This window comes from Leopardus geoffroyi, chromosome B4, assembly GCF_018350155.1.
Source record: "Leopardus geoffroyi isolate Oge1 chromosome B4, O.geoffroyi_Oge1_pat1.0, whole genome shotgun sequence".
Lineage (NCBI taxonomy): Eukaryota > Metazoa > Chordata > Mammalia > Carnivora > Felidae > Leopardus > Leopardus geoffroyi.
Window position 1 is genome coordinate 58,644,957 of NC_059341.1, and position 21,960 is coordinate 58,666,916.

The 21,960-nt window shown below is 37.9% G+C and overlaps 1 protein-coding gene across 3 annotated transcripts in view; it reads right to left on the bottom strand.

Moving 5' to 3' along the window:
* Positions 1-21,960, bottom strand: part of BCAT1 (branched chain amino acid transaminase 1) — a 107,690-nt gene that overhangs the window by 40,963 nt on the left and 44,767 nt on the right. For all 3 annotated transcript variants that reach the window (XM_045466390.1, XM_045466389.1, XM_045466391.1), the window contains exons 3-5: positions 19,507-19,707; positions 13,572-13,682; positions 11,085-11,204 (exon numbers count right to left, since the gene is read on the bottom strand). In XM_045466390.1, the coding sequence (XP_045322346.1) occupies positions 11,085-11,204; positions 13,572-13,682; positions 19,507-19,707 (432 nt within the window). The remainder of the gene's footprint in view (positions 1-11,084; positions 11,205-13,571; positions 13,683-19,506; positions 19,708-21,960) is intronic.

Sequence of the window (21,960 nt, forward strand, 5' to 3'; positions counted from 1 at the left end):
ATCCATATGGAGAAAAATAAAATGGAGTCCTTCACAAAAAGTTCACTTCCAAATGGATTTTGTTTAAATGGAAAAGCACAAGTATGACCTTGGAGTAAGGAAGAATTTCTTTAAAACACATAAAAGCCACAAAACATACTGAAAAAATAATTTAATTACATTAAAAATAAGTACTTCTGTTTTCTAAAAGATACCAGTAAGTGGGGTGCCTGGGTGGCTCAGTCAGTTGAGTGTCTAACTCTTGGTTTTGGCTCAGGTCATGATCTCACAGTTCATGGGAACGAGCTCCATGTAATCAGTGCTGAGCCTGCTTGGGATTCTTTCTCCCTCTCTCTCTGCCCCTCTCACACTGCCTCCTGCCTCCAGATAAATAAACTTAAAAATAAATAAATAAATAAATAAATAAATAAATAAATAAATAAAACCAGTAAGAGTGTGAAAAAGCAAAACACAGACACAAAAGCAAGACATAGACTGGAACACTATTTGTAATACATTTATCTGACAAAGAATTGTGTCACAGAATGGAAACTTACTTATGAAACAAATGTACCTCTGACAAAGAATTTATATCTAGAACATATAAAGACTCTAAAAAAATTAAAAAGACAAATCAATTTTTTTAATGGCGAAAGACTTGCAAAGATACTTCCAAAAAGGATTTCTAATAGCCAATAAATATATAAAAAGGTACTCAATGTAATCTATCTCAGAGAAATAAAAATTAAAACCACAAGGAGATAAGACTGCATATATCAGAATGGGTAAAATTAACAAGACACTACCAGTGTTAGCAAGGATAAGAAGCAAATAGAATTTTCATACATTGCTGGCGGGAGAATAAACTGGTATAAGCATTTTGGAACACCATTTGGCAGTGTCTAGTAAAGCAAAAACACATCTAACTCTTAGGCAAATACCAAATAAAAGTGGTACATATGTTCACCCTAAGATGTGTACAAGGATGTGCACAGCAGCTGTATTTATAATAGTCAAAAGTTAGAAATAACCCAGATGTCCATCTATAGTAAAACAACCCCATATTTGGGGGCAGGAGGTAAAAAGGAGGAGAGAATAAAGAATTAAGTACACGCCACATGGTTACTTGACTCTGGAGAGGGAAGGGGAATCAACAGAGAAGGGTACACACAGGGTTTCAACTGTACTAGTCATGTTCTGAGCCCAGTTGTACTGTCATGTTCTAATCTTCACTGGGCATTATGTGCACAGATTTTCATTCTAATTCTCTTTAAACTCTATGTGTGTGTGAGAATGTGTGTAAAAATCTTTGAGCTTTGGCAAAACTTGCACAAAGAATTACCTCTAGTTTTGGATTATCAAAAGTATGTTATGATTAACAGCATTGTAAGAAAGCAGATTAAACACTTAAAGCTCTCTGTAGCAGGCTAGGGGTGAGGTAGATGGAATATTTTCCTATTTTTTTTTTCTGTTCCCCCAAGAGGAATTTTGAGAAGATACCTTACACAAAGCTAAGGCTCAACAAATGCATTTTGAATTGGATTAATATTCTTTAACATCTTTCATCTCTCTCCATTTATGAGTGTTTTAAGTCTTCTAAAATGCAACCAAAATGCAAATATAGGTTTGTGATCAAAAAATTTTGAAAATTTTTGAAGATTTTGAAAATCCTTGCAATCTTAGCAATTTGAAGTTTTTTGCTCTCACCATATCTATGGGAAGAGAGAGGCAGGAGGTGATAAATTTGGAAGGTAATCATTTTGGTGTTCTAATTTCTGTTCTGTTCTATCATTTACAAGTTATTTAGCAAGACATCTCCCTTTCTGTGTCTCTATTCCATCCTTTACCAAATGGAGATAGTAATAGTTAATCCATAGGGCTATTGTGAGGTGTAAGTATCATAGTGTCTATAAAATTATGAGGCACATTGTGTAGCATAAGGTTAGTCTTAATAAATATTGTATTCTTCCTCATTTCTGACCACTTGGGAGTGAGAATTGTGGAGTATTAAAATATTTTCTATTTTCTCCTCTATTTTTTTTAACAAAACAAAACCCAGGGGAAAAATGTAAATATAAATGTTTACAGACTATAGGAAGACATTTTAAGAGTGTTAAGTTCTACTCACAGACTAATCTCACGTATAAATGCCCTGAATTCTAGCTTTTGAGTCTATTTCAATTCCTTCTATCACTCCCTCTAAAATAAAGTGAAGGTGGAGTAATTTAAATCTTTTTTTTTAAATAATGTGTGCCAAGTGACCATAACCAAGGTATGCAATTAAACTCACAGTTAATTTATATACAGCTAAAGCAGTTTCTTGTCTTTCTAGACCCTGCTCAATGTAGAAGGAATCAAAAGAACCCATTCTGAATTTGTGTTACACTTATTTATTCTGTTATTTAAAGTAAAAAATATAAAGCAAAAAAAAATTACTTCTAGTTTTGTAAAAAGAAACACACAACGTACGTTTCAATGACAAACACACGTATGCAGGCAGAGGTATGAATATGCACCACTAGAAGAATCTAAGAAAAGCTGACAACAGGAATTGTGGAAGGAGGAAGGCTGTGGAACTCTGGATCAGAATGATAGTGGGAAGGAAGCTTCTTTATCTTTGTTTACCTTTCGTACTGAGTTTGTTACCAGATGTTTTTCCCTCCCCCAATCTCACCTTTAAAATCCCAGAAAAATACCCTTGTGCACTGTTGGAGGGAATGTAAAGTGGTACAGTCACCATGGAAACAGTATGGAGATTCCCAGAAACATTAAAAATTGATATACCATACGATCCACTGATTCCACTTCTGAGTACTTATCCAAAAAAAAAAAAACAAAAATGAAAACATGAACTCAAAAAGATATATGTACCTCTGTGCTTACTGCACATTATTTATAACAGCCCAGACACAAAAACAACCTAAGTATCCACTGATGGATGAATAGATAAAGAAGATGTGGTATACATATACAACGGAATATTACCCAGCCATGAAAAAAAGGAGGAATCCGGCCTTGCAACAACATGGATGGAACTTGAGGACATCATGCTAAGTGAAATAAGTCAGACAAATACTGGATGATCTCACTTATGCTTGGAACCTAAAACAAAAATGAAAACACACACAAAACGAGCTCATAGATACAGAGAACAGATTGCTGGTTGCCAGAGGCTGGGGGTAGAAGAAATGGGTGAAGGGGGGATCAAAACGTACAAACTTCCAGATACATAATAAGTAAGTCCTGGGGAGGTAACTTACAGCATGGCGACTACAGTTAATAATACCGTATCGCGAACATTTGAAAGTTCCTAAAAGAGTAAATCTTTCAAGTTCTCATCATAAGAAAAAATATTTTGTAACTATGTATGGTGATGGAAGTTAACTAGACTTATTGTGGTGATCAATTTGCAATATATGCAAGTATTGGATCATTATGTTCTATATCTGATAGTTATACCTGAATTAAAAAAAAAATTGGGGGGTGACGCCTGGATGTCTCAGTTAGGTGAGCGTCCTATTTCAGTTCAGATCATGATCTCATGGTTTGTGAATTTGAGCCCCTCATCGGGCTTTGCACTCACAGCTCAGAGCCTGGAGCCTGCTTCAGATTCTGTGTCTCCCTCTCTCTCTGCCCTCCCCTGCTCTCTCTCTCTCTCTAAAATAAATAAACATTTTTAAAAATTTAAAAATTATTTTTAAAAATTCCTTTAAAAAAAAATAAAACCCCAGAAATAGATTGGCAAGTTGGCATGTGAAAACTGATATTCCTAAATTTGGAAGTATTATAACTGAATATGTGAATATGTGTGTTATATAACACATGTGTGCATTGTGTGATTATGTGTTATGTAATGCATAATATATAACATATTATAAAACCTGGGGTGATTATGTCAAATATAATTGGGAGCAAAAAAGCAGTTAGCTCAGAGAAGGGAAGGAAATAGACACAAGGGTGGACTGATAACAGAACAATATGGGAAAGATCTGAGTAGCCCCGTCTGTTATTTCCACACTAACCACTGTGATTGAGTCACACCACATTTCTTCACAGCACTGACCTCTATCTATCAGTACACGTTCATTTCATGGGTTTTATTACGAAAATGGGACTCCTACCCTAGATACCGAGTTCCTTGAGAGCAAAACTGTGGCTTTTGCTCAGCACTGTATCCCTAGACCCAACCCCACGACAGAGAGGCTAAGAGCACAGGGGTTCTTATTTCATGTCTTTGAGCCTCGGTTTCCTTATCTCTAAAATGCCACCAGAAGCTCCTACACACAGGGTTGTTTCAGCACAATGGAGGCAGCAAGCACTATGGCTGACACTTAGGAGAGCCTCATAATGCCAGGGGACGGTGACAGTGTCAGACCAAGTGACTGTATTTCATCAAAGAAAACCAGGACTTTCCTGAAAAGCAGAACCTTCCTACATTGGGAAAGTAAGATGGGCCAAGGGCATCTGGTTGGGAAACACTCTTTAAAGAATTCCCTTGTTTGTACATTTTCAAACTGCTCAGTGCAGGACCATATAAGGCAACAGGGAAATGGAATCCTAGTAAGACAACTGGGACAGGTGTGGCAGGTGTCTGGCAGGAACAACGCTGCAGCAGTTAGAAGTGATGGACTAGAGGGGCACCTGGGTGGCTCAGTCAGTTAAGCGTCCGACGTTGGCTCAGGTCATGATCTCATGGTCTGTGGGTTCAAGCCCCGTGTCGGGCTCTGTGCTGACAGCTCAGAGCCTGGAGCCTGCTTCTGATTCTGTGTCTCCCTCTCTGCCCCTCGCCAACTCACGTGCACACTATATTCCTCAGAAATAAAAATTAATCGTCAAAAAAATTGTTGAAAGAACGAAAGAACAAAAGAATGAAAGAAGTGATGGACTGGATATACACACAGTAACCTGGACAGAAATGAAAAATAATGTGCCTTGGGAAAACGTTAAGAAACACAATGACATCTGTAGAACAAAACCATTTATATAAACGAAAATGCCAGTCATACAAAGTAATGAGAAATACTTAAAAACACATACAAACCAAAAGAATATTCATTCAATACATGATAATGATTTCCAATGGGGGAGAAGGAGATGAGATGAGACTGGGGAATGAAGATGGAAGGGAATCAAGAAACCAAGAGAAAGACCTCAGCGCCCATGATGGGAAGGTGCCCTGAACTGAGAGGTAGAATTATTAACTGGCTGCACCACACTCCAAGGGTAGAAATGAAGATGACCACAAGAAGCATCCCCTGTGATAATGATGCAGTGGAAGGGGCTGTCCACTGGTATGAGTAGACTGATGAGAACAAGCTGATCATCACAAGCTGCAATCAATGCTAATAAGCTGGATCTCTGAAAACCAACTCAAAATTTGAAGATACTTAGATGGGGCCATTAATGCGAAACATGTTAAGTTATGCAAATGAGAATTTAATACTGTTTGTAACCAGTGTAGTGAATAAATATCTCAAATAGGATCGCAAAAGAGCATATTAAAAGTGTGGACGAGGAGCACCTGGGTGGCTCAGTCGGTTGAACATGCTGAACTCTTGGTTTCGGCTCAGGTCCGATCTCATGGTTCAGGAGATCAAACCCTGTGTCCAGCTCTGTGCTGACAGCACAGAGCCTGCTTGGAATTCTTGCTCTCAAAAATAAATAAACATTAAAAAAAAATTAAATTGTTGGGACGCCTGGGTGGCTCAGTCAGTTGAGCGACCAACTTCGGCTCAGGTCATGATCTCATGGTCCATGAGTTCGAACCCCTGTGTCATGCTCTGTGCTGACAGCTCAGAGCCTGGAGCCTGCATCAGATTCTGTGACTCTGTCTCTCTCTGCCTATCCCCCGCTCGCTCGCTCTCTCCTTCTCTCAAAAATAAAAAAAACATTACAAAAATTAAAGTGTAGACAAAACCCAAGTTAACGATCACTAATTGCTGCTGTAACTAGTTGTCAAATCTGTTCAGATTCTTTCATCTATAGAGGCTACAGAATGAAGAGAAAAGATGGGAAGATATAAGATGTATAAGCATAAATAACGGCAGTGAATAAAGGGAATTCTTTTCATGGGAACTGTTATGATTATAGGTTACATTATATGGGTGATATAAAGATTTTACAAGGTGATAAAAGGAAAAGAAAGACATGTCTACGAAATTTATGTCCTTAAGCTCCCTATGCAGTGAACCAGAAATCAAGGAGTGGACCATTTGGCAGCAGGGGTTTTGTAAATGTGAGCTCTAATGAGAATGTCATACTGACAGATTTCCAGAAGTTGTGAATGGGGAGAGTGTTTTATGTGAAGTGACTGAAAATGCTCTGCACTGTTCAGATTGTATTCTGTGCATCTGAGGCTGGAATTGACCAAAAGCAGACTGCCTCTCTAGTTGAGCTCAAGCGCAGAAATTTATTTAGGGGCACTCTGAATGCAGAAGTAGGAGTTAACTGAATATGAGGAATTCATCAACCTCCACATGAGCGAAGGTCAGTCGATCTTGGAGTACAGCTGAAAAAAAGTCCAATCTGCTGGTAGTTTACACATCTGTGGCAGTCAGCCTGGGACCTGGTCAAAGGGGCTGGGTGAGCTGACTCTTAACCATCAGACCCGACCCTTCCTGTGACACTGCTTCTCAGCCCTGCTATTATGCAGTGCTGCCTCCAGTGAGATGAGATGGCACTGAGAGAAACTGGAAAGTGAAAGGCTGAGAGCCATGACCATACAAGAGGATTCCAGAGTTCGTGGCTGTGCGTATTTTGCTATAGACTATGGTCAAATCACCTGTACACTTAGAATCACTGACAAAATAAAGCCTGTGTCTGTTTGTACGTTCATATAGCTGCACCTGCCTGGAGTTACCAAAGAGAGTGAAGTTTGATAAAACATGTTAAAATCAGCAAAACTCAGCTTTTTTAGATGTAATGTTCGGTATCCAGTACTGAACCTGACAGTCATATAATTTTTGCTTCTTGTCTGGTAAAGTGAAAATTTAGAAACTGTTCATGTAAATGTTCTTTATTTAAATATTACGATTTCAGATTTTATCTTAAATTCTAATTGACACATAATCAGCTGTGGTATGAAGCATTCTACAGCTTTTAGCTTCTCTTTAATTACCTATAAATACTTCAGAATATATTAAAGGGATGCTGAAATTTTTTTTTTTTTAAGTAGGCTTCAGGGGACACCTAGGTGGTTCAGTTGGTTGAGTGACTTGATTTCCGCTGAGGTCATGATCTCATGGTTGGTGAGATCGAGCCCTGCACTGGGCTCTGTGCTGACAGTGTGGAACCTGCGTGGGATTCTCTCTCTGCCCCTCCCCTGGTCACATTCTCCCTCTGTAAATAAATGTATAAACAAACAAACACTTAAGAAATAAATAAATACAGTAGGCTTCAGGTGCAGCATGGAGCCCAATGATGGGCTTCAACTCACGACCCCGAGATCAAGACCTGAGCTGAGATTGAGAATTGGACACTCAACCGCCTGAGCTACCCAGGCACCCCTAAAAAATCTTTTGGTAACATGAATGATTTTACTCTCTAATTTAAGCCTGTTACAAAAGGTTTATGTATTCATGTTTAGTATTTTGTTTAATAATATGAACCTTATAGAAAAAAAAATTTTTTTTAATTTCTACCCACTGGCAGCCTGGTATTTTTTTATTGGCAATCTCTACTCACTGGTTACATATTACTAGCTGATTATAAATGTTCCAATAAAATACTTTCCTGTTTATTACAATCCTAAACCTAAAAGGATTTTAATAATGGATCCAATTATTATCAAAGGCCAGAAGACATATGACGAATTGTACAAATACGTTCATACATAGGTATTACCTATGAAAATTGGTAAAAATGAAGGGTCAGTTAATTATAAAACATGTAAAGAAGCATCATATTGCAAATATAATGAAATTCAGAATTTGGTATTAGAGTCACTGTCTCAGTACATGGCAGCTACCAAATTGTACTAGGCATGAGAAGGAATGATTAATATTTGAATGTTATATCATGGCCCCTGAAAGTGATAACAACACCCTGCCCTTGGGATGACACTGAGCTTTCAAAGATATAAATATTTCTACCTGGTGCCAGTTTACAATCCCTGGAGCAAATAAAGCATTCAAGACTGCCAGACATATGCTTAATTCTTTCACAAGGTTTGAGATGGTGATACTCTTGAAAGTAGTTAAGAAATCCCTGGAGAGTTTGTTTAAATGCAGAGTCCCTGATCCTGGCTCCACAGATTTAGATTATTTAGATCTGGGCTGGAGCTCAATACAAATAAATTTGTTGTTCAACACTGAATATTCTATACACATAAGGGAATATCATACCTGGGAATAGAGATCGACTAGGAGGTGATATCACTTAATAAATGACCCCAACATATATTTGCTCATTCAAAGAAATCAAAATACCTCTTTGATCGAAGACTGCCTTAATCAGTTAATCTACTCATGAAAAGAACATGAAAAAAAAATGGATTTCAGCCAGCAGTAGATAAGACCAAAACATCAGATAACTGATATGGAGGTTGAGCCCACAATTATTCTGTGAAGCCAGTGACAAGACAGAACCCTCACAAAACCAAGTAACGTAAAAAGGGCAGCAAATGTTAGTCATCTCTGATGAAGTAATCCCAGTGAACCAGAAGTCATTGAGACTAAGCCAATACTCCAGCCAATACTTCACTTATTAATGCAACCACCATGAAAAGACAGTGCATGATAATTGCCAGACTAGATTATATAACATCTGTGTAGAGTACAAATGCCTAAATCCATGTTTTATTATTTGTATTATGCTCATTTCTGAATTATAGGTGATCTTTTTTCTGCCTACACCATTAGAAAAATTCTAGTTGATATAAATATACCAACCAAATATAAATAATGTTGACACATCAAATGATACCAATTATTTCCTTCAATTCTTACCCTATTGCTTATAAAGCAGATTTTTAAAAATTCTTGACTCTGAGCCCCAAGGCATGATCAAATATGTAAGCTGGCAGAGTGGAAGAGAACTACTTGGCATGGCTTTTGTCACCAAGATTCTTAAATATGGGCAGGCATCAGAATTACCATTCTGATTTACTCAATGAAAATCTCTGGGGATGGGAGTCAATACATATATTTTAAAAAATACTTGGGTAATTCAAATACAAAAAGTTGAAGACTGCCAATAGAGGGGATTATTGTGACAACAGGCTAGACTATAAAATCAGATTTAAAAGCTGGTCTAACTCTAGATTATAGGATTCCGGGACTCTAAACAATTTGCTAAATCACAGAACTAATTATACTAGAAAACTACAGACCAATACCTTTTAGGAGCATTGACATACATTCTTAACAAAATACTTGCAAACTGAATACAAGATATAATACTAATTATTCACCATAACCAAGTAGGATTTAGTCCAGGAATGCAAGGTTGTTTTAAAACCAAAAAATGAATACACTATAATTATAGAATGAAGAACAAGATCACAATCATGTCAAGACATATAGAAAAATCATTCAACAAAATCCAACATCCATTCGTGACAAAAATTCTCAACAAACTCGGAATAGAAGAATTAGATCTTACAGTGGGAAACTACTTCAGGATAACGGGAAGACAGTGCTTCCAGATTAGTAAAAATGTTTCAACAAACATTAAAAATTGCTTCTTCCTATCCTAAAGTTAAATAATATAAAAAAATTAAAAAATAAAATTATATAAATAAAAATATAAAATAGATTAAAAGTTCATTAATATTAAAATGCCAGAGACATAAGGAGCAGATCATTTTTTAAATTGTCCCAATTCTTTCAACTTTGCTAGGGAGACTACAGTTCATGAAGTTCATTATCTAGATTCTTTTTTTTTTTTTTTTTTTTAATTTTTTTTTTTTTTTTTCAACGTTTATTTATTTTTGGGACAGAGAGAGACAGAGCATGAATGGGGGAGGGGCAGAGAGAGAGGGAGACACAGAATCGGAAACAGGCTCCAGGCTCTGAGCCATCAGCCCAGAGCCCGACGTGGGGCTCGAACTCACGGACCGCGAGATCGTGACCTGGCTGAAGTCGGACGCTTAACCGACTGCGCCACCCAGGCGCCCCCATTATCTAGATTCTTAATAGTCTTTCAAAGGCATCAAGAGGGTGTCAAAAGACCATTTAGGTATTTATTCTATGGCCTTCTATTTCCCTACTTCTCGCATCCAGATGGCATAGTAGAGAACTTGGTAAGCTTACAATTACTTAGTAGAGAACAGAATGGCTAGACTATAGTAAAAGCGTTATGTTTCCTCTCTATTCCTAAAGATCTCCATATGCTACCCACACTCAATCTCCCCCACCCATCAATTATCCCTTCGTATCACTCACTCTAAGAGGAAGGAGACAAGTGAGAGGGTCTTTATAGAACATACTCAACCCACACAAACAGCCTGAGCCTTTCCAGGCATGTCCTTTTGCAAGGGCCTCAGCCAGTAGAGTGTGGCTCACCAGCAGATCTTACAGCCATGCTGTTTAAAGCTACTACTCTCAAGTTCTAACCCTCCCATTGTGAACTTTATTTTCAACATTTCCTGTGAGGGAAGAGGGCCTTCCACTCCCAATCCTTAGTAATCCCAAGACTTCAGGAAAATGAAAATAAGAAGCAGCAGCTCTTCCTTCTCCAAATTTCAAAACCATTACCACTTTGACCTTGGAGAACTACTGCCAAGATGAGACATGACACTGAGGAATGCCTCTGAGGAAACTCAGAAAAATATTGAGGAAATCAGTATTTGGTTAATCTTGATTAAAGGAAGGCAAACAGCCCTGCTCATTGCTCATCTACGTTGGTAACTGTGGCTGCTGCTTCTGTGCCACAATGGTAGAATCAAGTAGTTGTGACAGAAACCAAATGGCCCACAAAGCCTCATATATTTACCATCCGGTCCTTTAAAGAAATGTTGGCCAACACCTAATCTTGATAATCAGGAGAAAGGAGTCATTTATGATGTTGCTGGCTGCCCTTTCAAACTATATGCTAGAAGTTTCACACAAGAATAAACAATGATAACTTGTCTACCGAAGTACCCCAAAACAGGAGTCGGTTTGTACCTCAGTTCCAATGAATGTAGGACGAATATAGAGACTAGCAGTTGTTGAATAGGGGACCCATTCTTGATCCAGTTTCACAAGCTGTTGAATGCACTCTAAAAGCTCTTCTTTGTCAAATACCTGAAGGAATGTAAAGCATAATGAATAATGGGATTTTCTTCCACCGGAGCAATAAGAAATGATCCTCACAAAAGCTTTATACTGTTAAAAAAAAAAAAAAAAAAAAAAAAAAAGCAGTAATAATAAAACCAGACAAGAATTTTTTTTCTGTGTTTTTTTTTTCCACCAAAATTGTGATGGCATGATGGATTATCCATATGGAGGAGATAAAATGTTGGATCCCTACCTCTTACTGTAGCTAATATCAACTAGAGTTGGGTTATATACTTAAATACGATAAGACATTAAGACTTTTATGGAGTAAAAATTTTAAAATACCTGTGTCTCCTAAAGGTAGACAAGAATTCCTAAATCAGAGACATAAAGCACAAATCATAAAGGAAAAAAATGGGTATAATTTGGCTATTTAAAACTTAATGATTTCTGTTCCTTAGAAGATGTAAGAAGAAACAAATTGGGTAAAGTTATTCATAACACATAACCAACCAAGGATCATAACTTGAATATGTTAAGATATTCTGAAAATCAGTAAGAAAGACACAGATGACCCAACAGGAAAATGGACAAAGGCAAAGGGCAGTTTATTTCTAAGGAGAAAAAGGTTTTCATGTACTAGATAGGTGACAGTATGTAAAATAAGTAATTTCTACTCACTCAACAGGGCAGAGAAACATACTGTCAGAAATGTATGTGATGGGTTATCCAAGACTGAAATGAGTCGGAAACACGCATGTGAACAAAACCCATGACATCAAGAATTGGCTATTTAAATGGGAACTTAGAACCAGGAATCACAGCACAATATTATAGAAATCAGGATTGTCCATCATATAGGACATATCATCACCCTGCATCACCTGTAGGCATCTCTGGTACTGTTGTCTAGCGATAAGATTTAGTGGAAAGAGAACTTGACCAGGAATTAAATAGATGTGCACCCAGTTTCTTGCCATGTCCCTTTACTCTGTGACTTAAGGCAAGTCATTTAACCTCTTAGGGCTCGAATTTTCTTCTAGTACAAAAATGCTACTAAAATGTACAACATACACCTTCTTGGAAATGGCTTACTGTTATGATTCAACAGGCAAAGAATGTAAAACCATCAAACACAGTTTGTTGTAGAGCTGAGGTCCAAGAGATGTTACGTCCCTTTCCTCCTGTCCCCACTTTAAAGTATTTCCTGGTAGTTTGTAATGGCACAAGAATTAAACAAGTTCAAAGAATTCACTGTAATTTCCCTTCTGGTACTATATTATGGCCTCTGAAGGAGGTAGGTGAAGCATGGGTTACAAAAGTAGGAAGGAAAGGGAAGAACCTGGCTAAAAAGGAGTGGTTACTTGGGCTTCTTCAAAAGTGCAGCTTGGGCTAGGTTCCTGAAAGTTAGATACACAGAATATGTAAAAGAAGAAAACAGCTTCTTCAGCTCAGAAAGGCAGCCTGGTCACGTCTCAAGGGAAGTAATCTAAGACACCTCCTACCTTGATATGAGCCTTATAATCTAAATCCAACCCACTGTATAATGAATTCTGCTCTTTAACAAACAATGTTCTAGATAGGAACCAATGGCTATGACAAACCATTTTGATATCATTTAAAAAAAATAATAAAGCTTGGGGTAAAATATCAAAATAAGTCACAGCAAACTTGCTATTGCCCAAAGCAATTAGGCAAGATACTCCCAAAATATCTGTGTGGCACACCATATTTTCCATTTCACATATTATAATTTCATAAGGTCTTCAAATTTTATTTATTTTAGTTTGAGGTACATTTTTCTTCCTTATCCTATTATCTCCTACATACATATTAATCCCCCACAGACACTCACAAAAAATAGACTCTGGAATTGCTAATTTTTACCTCACTGATTACAAAGTAGATCAGAAGTAACTTCAGTGTTCACATGTTTGTACTGTATATCAATCTAAGTACAGTTGACTCTTGAACAACATGGGTTTAAATCGCACGGGTGCACTTGCATGTAGATTGATTTTTTTTTTTAATAAATATAATTCAGTACTGTAAATGTATTTTCTCTTCCTTATGATTTTCTTAGTAACATTTCCTTTTCTCTAGCTTACTTTATTACAAGAATTAAGTATATAATACACACAACATAAAAAATACGTGTTAATCAAGTGTTTATGTTTTGGTAAGGTTTCCAGTCAACAATAGGCTCTTGGTCAAGTTTTTGGGGAGTCAAAGTTACAAACAGATTTTCAACCATGTGGGGGCCAGTTCCCCTGACCCCTGCATTGCTCAAGGGTCAGCTACATTCAGAAATGATTTGTTCCGTGGTAAATTCACAATGACCCATTACATTAAAAGAAAGAAACATACAAGAAACTCCTAAATCCACTCACATACCGGCAAAGTGGCCCTCACAGCAGATCGGTACATTCTATCCATGTTGAGGTTTGGCCGAAAGAGTCGAATTTTATTATCTACTCCTCGAAATGCCTTCAATCCTTCGAATAACTAAAGATAAAAGAGAAATAAATCTTAGGGAATCATTAATGAAAATAATCTGTGTTTAAAAGACTGACTTTTCCATTGGCGCTCATCTTCTTCATCATGTAAAGTTGACTTAGACCAAAGATCTCTAAATCTAGAAAAAGCCAGCAGTTGACAGGCTGGTTAGAGTAGCTGAGCTAAAAAGAACTTCTTTAAGGAAAAAAAAAAAAAAGAAGAAGAAGAAGAAGAAGAAGAAAGAAAAGAAAAAGAACTCTTTTTTTTTTTTTTTTTTTCAACGTTTATTTATTTTTGGGACAGAGAGAGACAGAGCATGAACGGGGGAGGGGCAGAGAGGGAGACACAGAATCGGAAACAGGCTCCAGGCTCTGAGCCATCAGCCCAGAGCCCGACGCGGGGCTCGAACACATGGACCGCGAGATCGTGACCTGGCTGAAGTCGGACGCTTAACCGACTGCGCCATCCAGGCGCCCCAAAGAACTCTTTGAGTACCAAAAATCTGGTAGGAAGTCAAAGACATCCCTTACCTAGGAGCCATATTACTAAATAACACCTCAATGTAGGTGGGAAGAAAACATCTCCAATCACAAAACATGGCAAACTACCCAGACAATGAAAATGGAGGCAAAGAACCCATGGTACCCTGCTGCCCTAAACACCCATGCATCCTTTCATTTAATCGGGCTCATTCAAACTCTGGATAGTAAATAATCTAGATGTGACCAGGGTTGGTTTAGTCTCCCAAATCATAGAACGCAAGCAGCTCAAGACCATCCTGTGTTAGGGCCATGGCATCTTTCTCACAATGGCGCCCCAGACAAACCACTGGGCAGGGATGTTAAAAACCTTTGAAGTAGGTGCATACTAACCATAAGAGACTCTTAATACTGAGAACTGAGGGTTGATGGGGGTGGGGGAGAAGGAAAAGTGGGTGATGGGCATTGAGGAGGGCACCTGTTAGGATGAGCACTGGGTGTTGTATGGAAACCAATTTGACAATAAATTATACTCAATAATAATTTAAAGAGTAGGTGTATACTGATACACACAGAAAAGAGAAAAATCAATAATTTTAGTGGGAAATTTTAACACTGGTTCTCTAAATAACTGACAGAACAAACAGGCTGAAATTCGGTAAAGATATGGAAGATTTGAAGAACAGGAAAAATAAACTAGCCTAGTGGATACACAGAGCCCTGCACACACCACCTGCAGAATGCATGTTCTTTTCACATATTTCCCAACCTTACATCAGAAATCAGTAGCAGAAATACAGCCGCAAAATGTCAACATTTTGAAAAGAAGAAACTCATTTACTAAAGTATGAGTCAAGGAAGAAAAATTATGGAAATTAGAAAATTCGAACTGAATGATAGTTGGGCCTTTAGAAGCTTATAGCCTTAGAGCTTACATGAGAAAAGAAGTCTACATCATGCAGCACAATGTAAAAGCACTAAATGAGATTTAGGTACAAATATGTGAGTAACTTATTAAATGTAATAGGACTAAAGCTTCAGTTAAAAGATAAAGTTGTCAGATTGGACTCAGCTGATAACATCTGAAACACACATGAGACAAAAAGACATAAAAATAATTATGTCATACAAATTCTGGCTAAAGTTGGTGGAGGCGCCTGGGTGGCTCAGTCAGTTAAGTATCCGACTTTGGCTCAGGTCATGATCTCTTGGTTTGTGAGTTCGAGCCCTGCGTCAGGCTCTGTGCTGACAGCTCGGAGCCAGGAGCCTGTTTCAGATTCTGTGTCTCCTCTCTCTGCCCCTCTCCAACTTGTGCTCTGTCTCTCTCTATTAAAAATAAATAAATGTAAAAAAAAATTTTTTTTAAAGTAAAGCTGGTGAGGTTATATTAGTAAATGCAAAACAAAATAAACTTTAATTCAAAGGTAATGTCACAGGATTCCATTTACCTTACAATTTAAAAATTGTATGCACCTGAGGTGCCTGGGTGGTTCAGTTGGTTAAGTATCCGACTCAGGATTTCAGCTCAGGTCACAATCTCACGGTTCGGGCGTTCGAGCTCCACATCAGGCTCTGCACTGAGGGTGCAGAGCCTGCTTGGGATTCTCTCTCTCTCTCTCTCTCTCTCTCTCTCTCTCTCTCTCTCTCTCTGCCCCTCTCCTGCTTGCACTTTCTATCTCAAAATAAACTTAAAAATTAAAATTGTTTGCACCTGATATAGGTTCAAATATATATAAAGATTATATGATAATCTCATTAAAAGTAACAGATGTAAAATATACACAAGGATAACAGAAGTTGATGTAACATAAGAAAACATGAGATTCATTATATTAATAGCTTAGGTAGAAAAAAAAACTATATAATCATCTCATTAGATATAGTAAATGTATCTGACAAAATTAAACATTCATTTGAGGATTTTATTTTTTAATTTTCTTTTTAACATTTATTTATTTTTGAGAGAGAGACAGAGCATGAGCAGGGGAGGGGCAGAGAGAGGGAGACACCAAATCCAAAGCAGGCTCTAGGCTCTGAGCTGTCAGCGCAGAGCCCGACACAGGACTCAAATCCACAGAACTATGAGATCATGACCTGAGCCAAAGTGGGATGCTTAACCTACTGAACCACCCATGCGCCCCTCATTTGAGACTCTTTAAAAAAAGCCTCCCAAGTAACTAAGAAGGAAACTTTGTTAAGTGATAAAGAATATCTACAATGTGGGGCGCCTGGGTGGCTCAGTCGGTTAAGTGTCTGACTCGGTTTCAGCTCAGGTCATGATCTTACAGTTTGTGAGTTCAAGCCCCACATCAGGCTCTGAGCTGATGGTGCAGAGCCTGCTTGGGATTCTCTCTGTCTCTCTCTGACCCTCCCACACTCTCTCTCAAAGTAAATAAATGAACTAAAAAAAAAAAAAAAAAAAAAAAAATCTACAATGAACTTGAACCAAACATCATATTGATAAAATCCAAAGCTTTTCTTTTCAGAGTGGGGACATCACAAATTGCCCACTGTAACTACTTTAATTCAATACTATGCAACTATATGCAACTACAATAAGGCAAAAATAAATAAAAAGCATTAGACTGAATAGAAAAAAGGAGTGCTTGGGTGGCTCAGTCGGTTAAGCGTCCGACTTTGGCTCAGGTCATAATCTCATGGTCTGTGGGTTCGAGCCCCGTGCCGGGCTCTGTGCTGACAGCTCAGAGCCTAGAGCCTGCTTCGAATTCTGTGTCTCATTCTCTCTCTGCCCTTCCCCGTATTGTGCTCTGTCTCTCATAAATAAATAAATAAATAAATACTCTCATAGATCATGAAACAGAGGTAAGAATAAATATGTAGAAAATCAGCACAAATCAACATATTCTTTTGAAATGTATTTCCTTAGATGAGGCAACCAAATACAAAATTATATTCTTATGTAACAGCAGCAGTTAGAAAATAAAAACACTATTTATGATAGAATTAAGAGAGGACTATGGGGGGGGGGGGCATGCCCAAAAGAAGCAAAGACCCATAAAGACAATATAAAACTTTATCAAATCACTAGAGACCTAACTAAATGCAGAAAGCAATCTCACACTCACGGATCCAAAGACTGAATATTATAAAGATGTTGATTCTCCCAAATCAATTTATATATCCAGTGTAACCCAAATGAACATCATGTCAGGGAGTTTTATTTTCTTTTTAACAAACTAAGCTATAAAAGTTGATTGACTTGATAAACTAAATTTAAAAGTTATATGGAAAGGGCGCCTGGGTGGCTCAGTCGGTTGAGCATCTGACTTCAGCTCAGGTCATGATCTCACGGTCCGTGAGTTCGGGCCCCGCGTCGGGCTCTGGGCTGACGGCTCAGAGCCTGGAGCCTGCTTCCAATTCTGTGTCTCCCTCTCTCTCTGCCCCTCCCCCATTCACTCTTGGTCTCTCTCTCTGCCTCTCAAAAATAAATTAACTACTTAAAAAAAAAAGTTATATGGAAAAGCAAAGGGCCAAGAACATCCAAGACACTCTTGAAAGGCAAAATAGAAGGACTTTTCCCAGGCAGACATCAAGACAGTGTGGCATTTATGCAGACAGACAGACAAAACAAAAGAACAGAATAGAATAGATAAGACAGTGCAATGAAAAACGAGATCCAGAAGCAGACCCATACATACATGACAGAGGTCATAATAAAGAGCAAATAAAGGAAATGCTTAAAAATTTGAAAGGAATATGGCAAATCTGAGGGCAGTGGTCTCAAACACAGTACATGTCCACCCTCAGAGTTTCTGATTTCTACCAAACTCCCAGGCCACATTAATGCTGTTGCTCTAGGGACCACACTTTGAGAACCAGTGGCCTATGGGAAGTACATGAGAAAGGATTACTGTGATTTTTGAAGGCTAAAAAATATTCTGATAGCCACTGGCATTTGAAAACTTGTTGGAAATCTATTTAGATGCCCTATGACACAGGGAAGGGCAGCTACCATTCTTATTTATTTTATAGTTGAAGAAATGGAGGCTTGGAGTGTTCAAATAATCAAAGAATTCATCCAAGCTAATACAGTTCAGACACAGAGATGGGAATGGAAACTGAAGACCTTCAAGTTCAACATCTAGTGGATACACTGGGCATTGAACAGGTTTCCAAATTGTTCAAATTTATAATTTTGAATAAGTTAATTGGACAGGCCTCTTCATAATTTTAGTGTATGCATTTAGGAGTGATATCGCAGAAAGCAGAAGTCAGCATTTGTACCCTGTCTTTTCCCTTAATATTGTGTAACCTTGGCCAAGAAACTTAACTTTTCTGAACCTGCTTCTACAATAGATGATAATGCTGATTTAAGGGTTAAAAATAGTAGATAAGGACTGGGCTCTCCTTCTGCACCAGGCATGAGTGTGTATGCTTAAACAAATTACCTTACCTTAACCTTATAATAGCACTATGAAGTAGGTATTATCACTGCTTCAATTTTATAGGTAAAGAAATTGGAAGCACAAAGTGATTTTACATAAGCTTCCCAAGTCAAAGAGTTCCCTATGGAACAACAGAGACCGAATCGGAGCCAGATGACTGACCTGAATATTTAACTATGTTTTCTCACTATTAAATGAGATGACCCATATAAGGTTCAGAGCACATTACTGGAATTTAATAAACAAAACTAATTTTATCATTATTGTTATAAATATCTACTACTACCATCTTTTAGTCCCTTAATAGGTAGGCCACTGCTTATTTCCAGGATTCTAATATTCTGGGAAAGATGGCCAACACAGTAAAAATGAGTAAAACAAAATGAGGGTCAAGGGAATGAGGAGTCTATTGTGAATCTAAGAGTGTATCCTAACAAGGACCAGAGAAAGCATTCTCCAAATATTTAATATTTTATGCTTACAATTATTCTACTCATGCCTGAAGAATGACATTTAATTACATGTCTCTTAACACATATAACTACACATTAATGCCGGTCATAAAAACATGCAGTTAGCATTAAAATGTAACCATTATATTGTACTCAATAACACCTTCTCAGTCCTTAGAAGATCTTAGAAATGACTTAGTAAAATAGTAACAGTACCAGATTTTTTATTGCTAATTCTCTTACCTACTGTCCTTGTATTTGCTGTAAATAATTTCTTCATTGACATTATGGAGAATTCCAAATTATCTAAAAAATTGGTCCTTAAGACTTACCTTCAATTTAACTGTCTATTGGGAAAGCTTTAAAGACATTTATGACTTCCTTGAGTAAATATGATAAAGCCTATACTGCCCACAAGCTATTTGAGCAGGAAGAGCTACCGTGTACTCACAGTGAAGATCTAATAAGTCACCCTCATTGACTCCCATGTACTTACTTCCACTGCATAGTGGAAAGCTGATGAGCCAGGATGCAATGATAGGTTCTGAAGCGGCTTGATATGTGGTTTATCCCATCCAAACTCTGAGGACCACTCCACGGTCAACATGTGATCCGTGAAAATACTTCCAAAAACCAGAGTCGCTGGGTCTGGTTTTTCCTTTAAAACGGTGGCTGGTGTGATTATTAGATCTTTAGCCTAGGGAAGAAAAATCAGCACCATTAAAGAAAAGTTATTGAACATCCACTGGCATGATGATACAGAAAATCAAAAGACAAATGAAATTTAAGTCACTGGCCACTAAAAAGTGAAATCATTTGACATTTATTTATTTATTTTTTTTCAACGTTTATTTATTTTTGGGACAGAGAGAGACAGAGTATGAACGGGCGAGGGGCAGAGAGAGAGGGAGACACAGAATCGGAAACAGGCTCCAGGCTCTGAGCCATCAGCCCAGAGCCTGACGCGGGGCTCGAACTCACAGACCGCAAGATCGTGACCTGGCTGAAGTCGGACGCTTAACCGACTGCGCCACCCAGGCGCCCCAAATCATTTGACATTTAAGTGCTGGCAACTAACTCAGAAATTTAACAATACTATGTGAGCCAAATAAATCATGCCTGCATTCAGAATTTGGCTTGTTGCTTGAAATCTCTGCACAATACACTGCCTAATAAGTATCAGAACCAAATTCAATGATATTTAGAAATGAGGTCAAAAGAGCAGATGGTGTAAAATGATGGAAAAAGTCGAGAACACGTCCCTTCTTCACTCTCACCATACTGAGCATTCGGGAAAGAGGTAAGGGGTGTCTTCTACGACAAAAACAGCAACACTCATGACAATTTGTTAAACTAAAATTAAAGTCATTAAGAACTGAACCTCTTGGCGATGGTTGTACTCCAACTCCCTCCAAGAATTCTTGGCATAAGCCTTCAAAACCCCCTGGGTGCATTATAGAAGAAATGAGCAGAGGGAAGCAAATGTTTTCCTCTTTGAAAACAGAGATGTAGAGAATGAACACCAAGATATAAATCCTCTATTCTGTGCTGAAACAGTGAACAAAGGACCTCTTATTGAAAGAAGGATAAATTAGGAGTAATAGGTAACAAGTTCACACAGCAGCATTTTACTAAATCTGCACATAGCCAGCTTGCCCATTACAAATGGCCAAATACATCCATGCCCGAATCGCAGTCCCATCACTAACTTTGCAAGGGCTGAAGACTGCTGACAAAAACCACAGGGGAAGGAGCTTTTTGACCAATTAAAAGACAATATTAAACAAGGGACAGATTTGACTTCCTAAAGGTCAAACTCGCTTAATACACAAATGTATACACTGCTCCCAAAATCAAGTATAGAACTTCCCTTTAGATCATCAGCTCTTATCCTTATATTTCTTAAATTTTTTTTTAAGTTTTAATTTATTTATTCTTTTAAGTAATCTCTACACCCAACATGGGGCTCGAACTCACAACCCCAAGATCAAGAGGCACATGCTCTTCCGACTGAGGCGCCCCTCTTATTCTTATATTTAAAATGATCCAGTTGTGGGGCGACTGGGTGGCTCAGTAGGTTGAGCGTCCGACTTCAGCTCAGGTCATGATCTCACATTTCATGAGTTCAAGCCCCACATCAGGCTCTGTGCTGACAGCTTGGAGCCTGGAGCCTGCTTCGGATTCTGTGTCTCCCCCTCTCTCTGCCCCTCCCCTGACTGTGCTGTCTCTCTGTCTCTCAAAATAATGAATAAATGTTAAAAAAATAAAATAAAATAAAATGATCTAGTTGCTTCTGATTAATTCACTGTCTTACACATGTCTTAGTCATTTGATAGACTATGAATGATAATCAGTTTTATTTTTAGAATAACATTCAGGCTGAATGTTATTCTAAAATAACCACAAAGCTCACATTACAGTGAAGCCTAAGGCACTAAAGACAACACATTATTGTAATTTTCAGGTTAGTCTTGTGATGAATGCTACTTTGGAAGCTGCCAACAAAATGCCAAATTGCGGGGGGGGGGGGGGGGGGGAGGAGGTGGTGGTGATGGACTTTCTTCTACCACCATTTAATCCAAACAAGTAAATTAACTTAAAATCCTTTACTAAGTGCAAAAAAAAAAAAAAAAAAAAGAAAGAAAGAAAAAAGAAAAAAAAAGAATTTATTTAAAGAGATACAATCGAGCTAAATTGTTTGGATCCTTGAATCCCATTTCTCTCCCTTTACCCTTTAGACCAGGTAGAATGTTGGACAAATTTCACCTACAGGCTAAATTCAGCCTTCTGGACTCTTTGTAAATAAAGTTTTATTGGAACACAATCACACTGTCCTTTTACCTTCAATGATGGCATAGTCCACTAACAGTGACAGACACCTTATGGTCCTCAAACCTAAATATTTATTATCTGACCCATTAAAAAATTTGCCAGTGGGGCACCTGAGTGG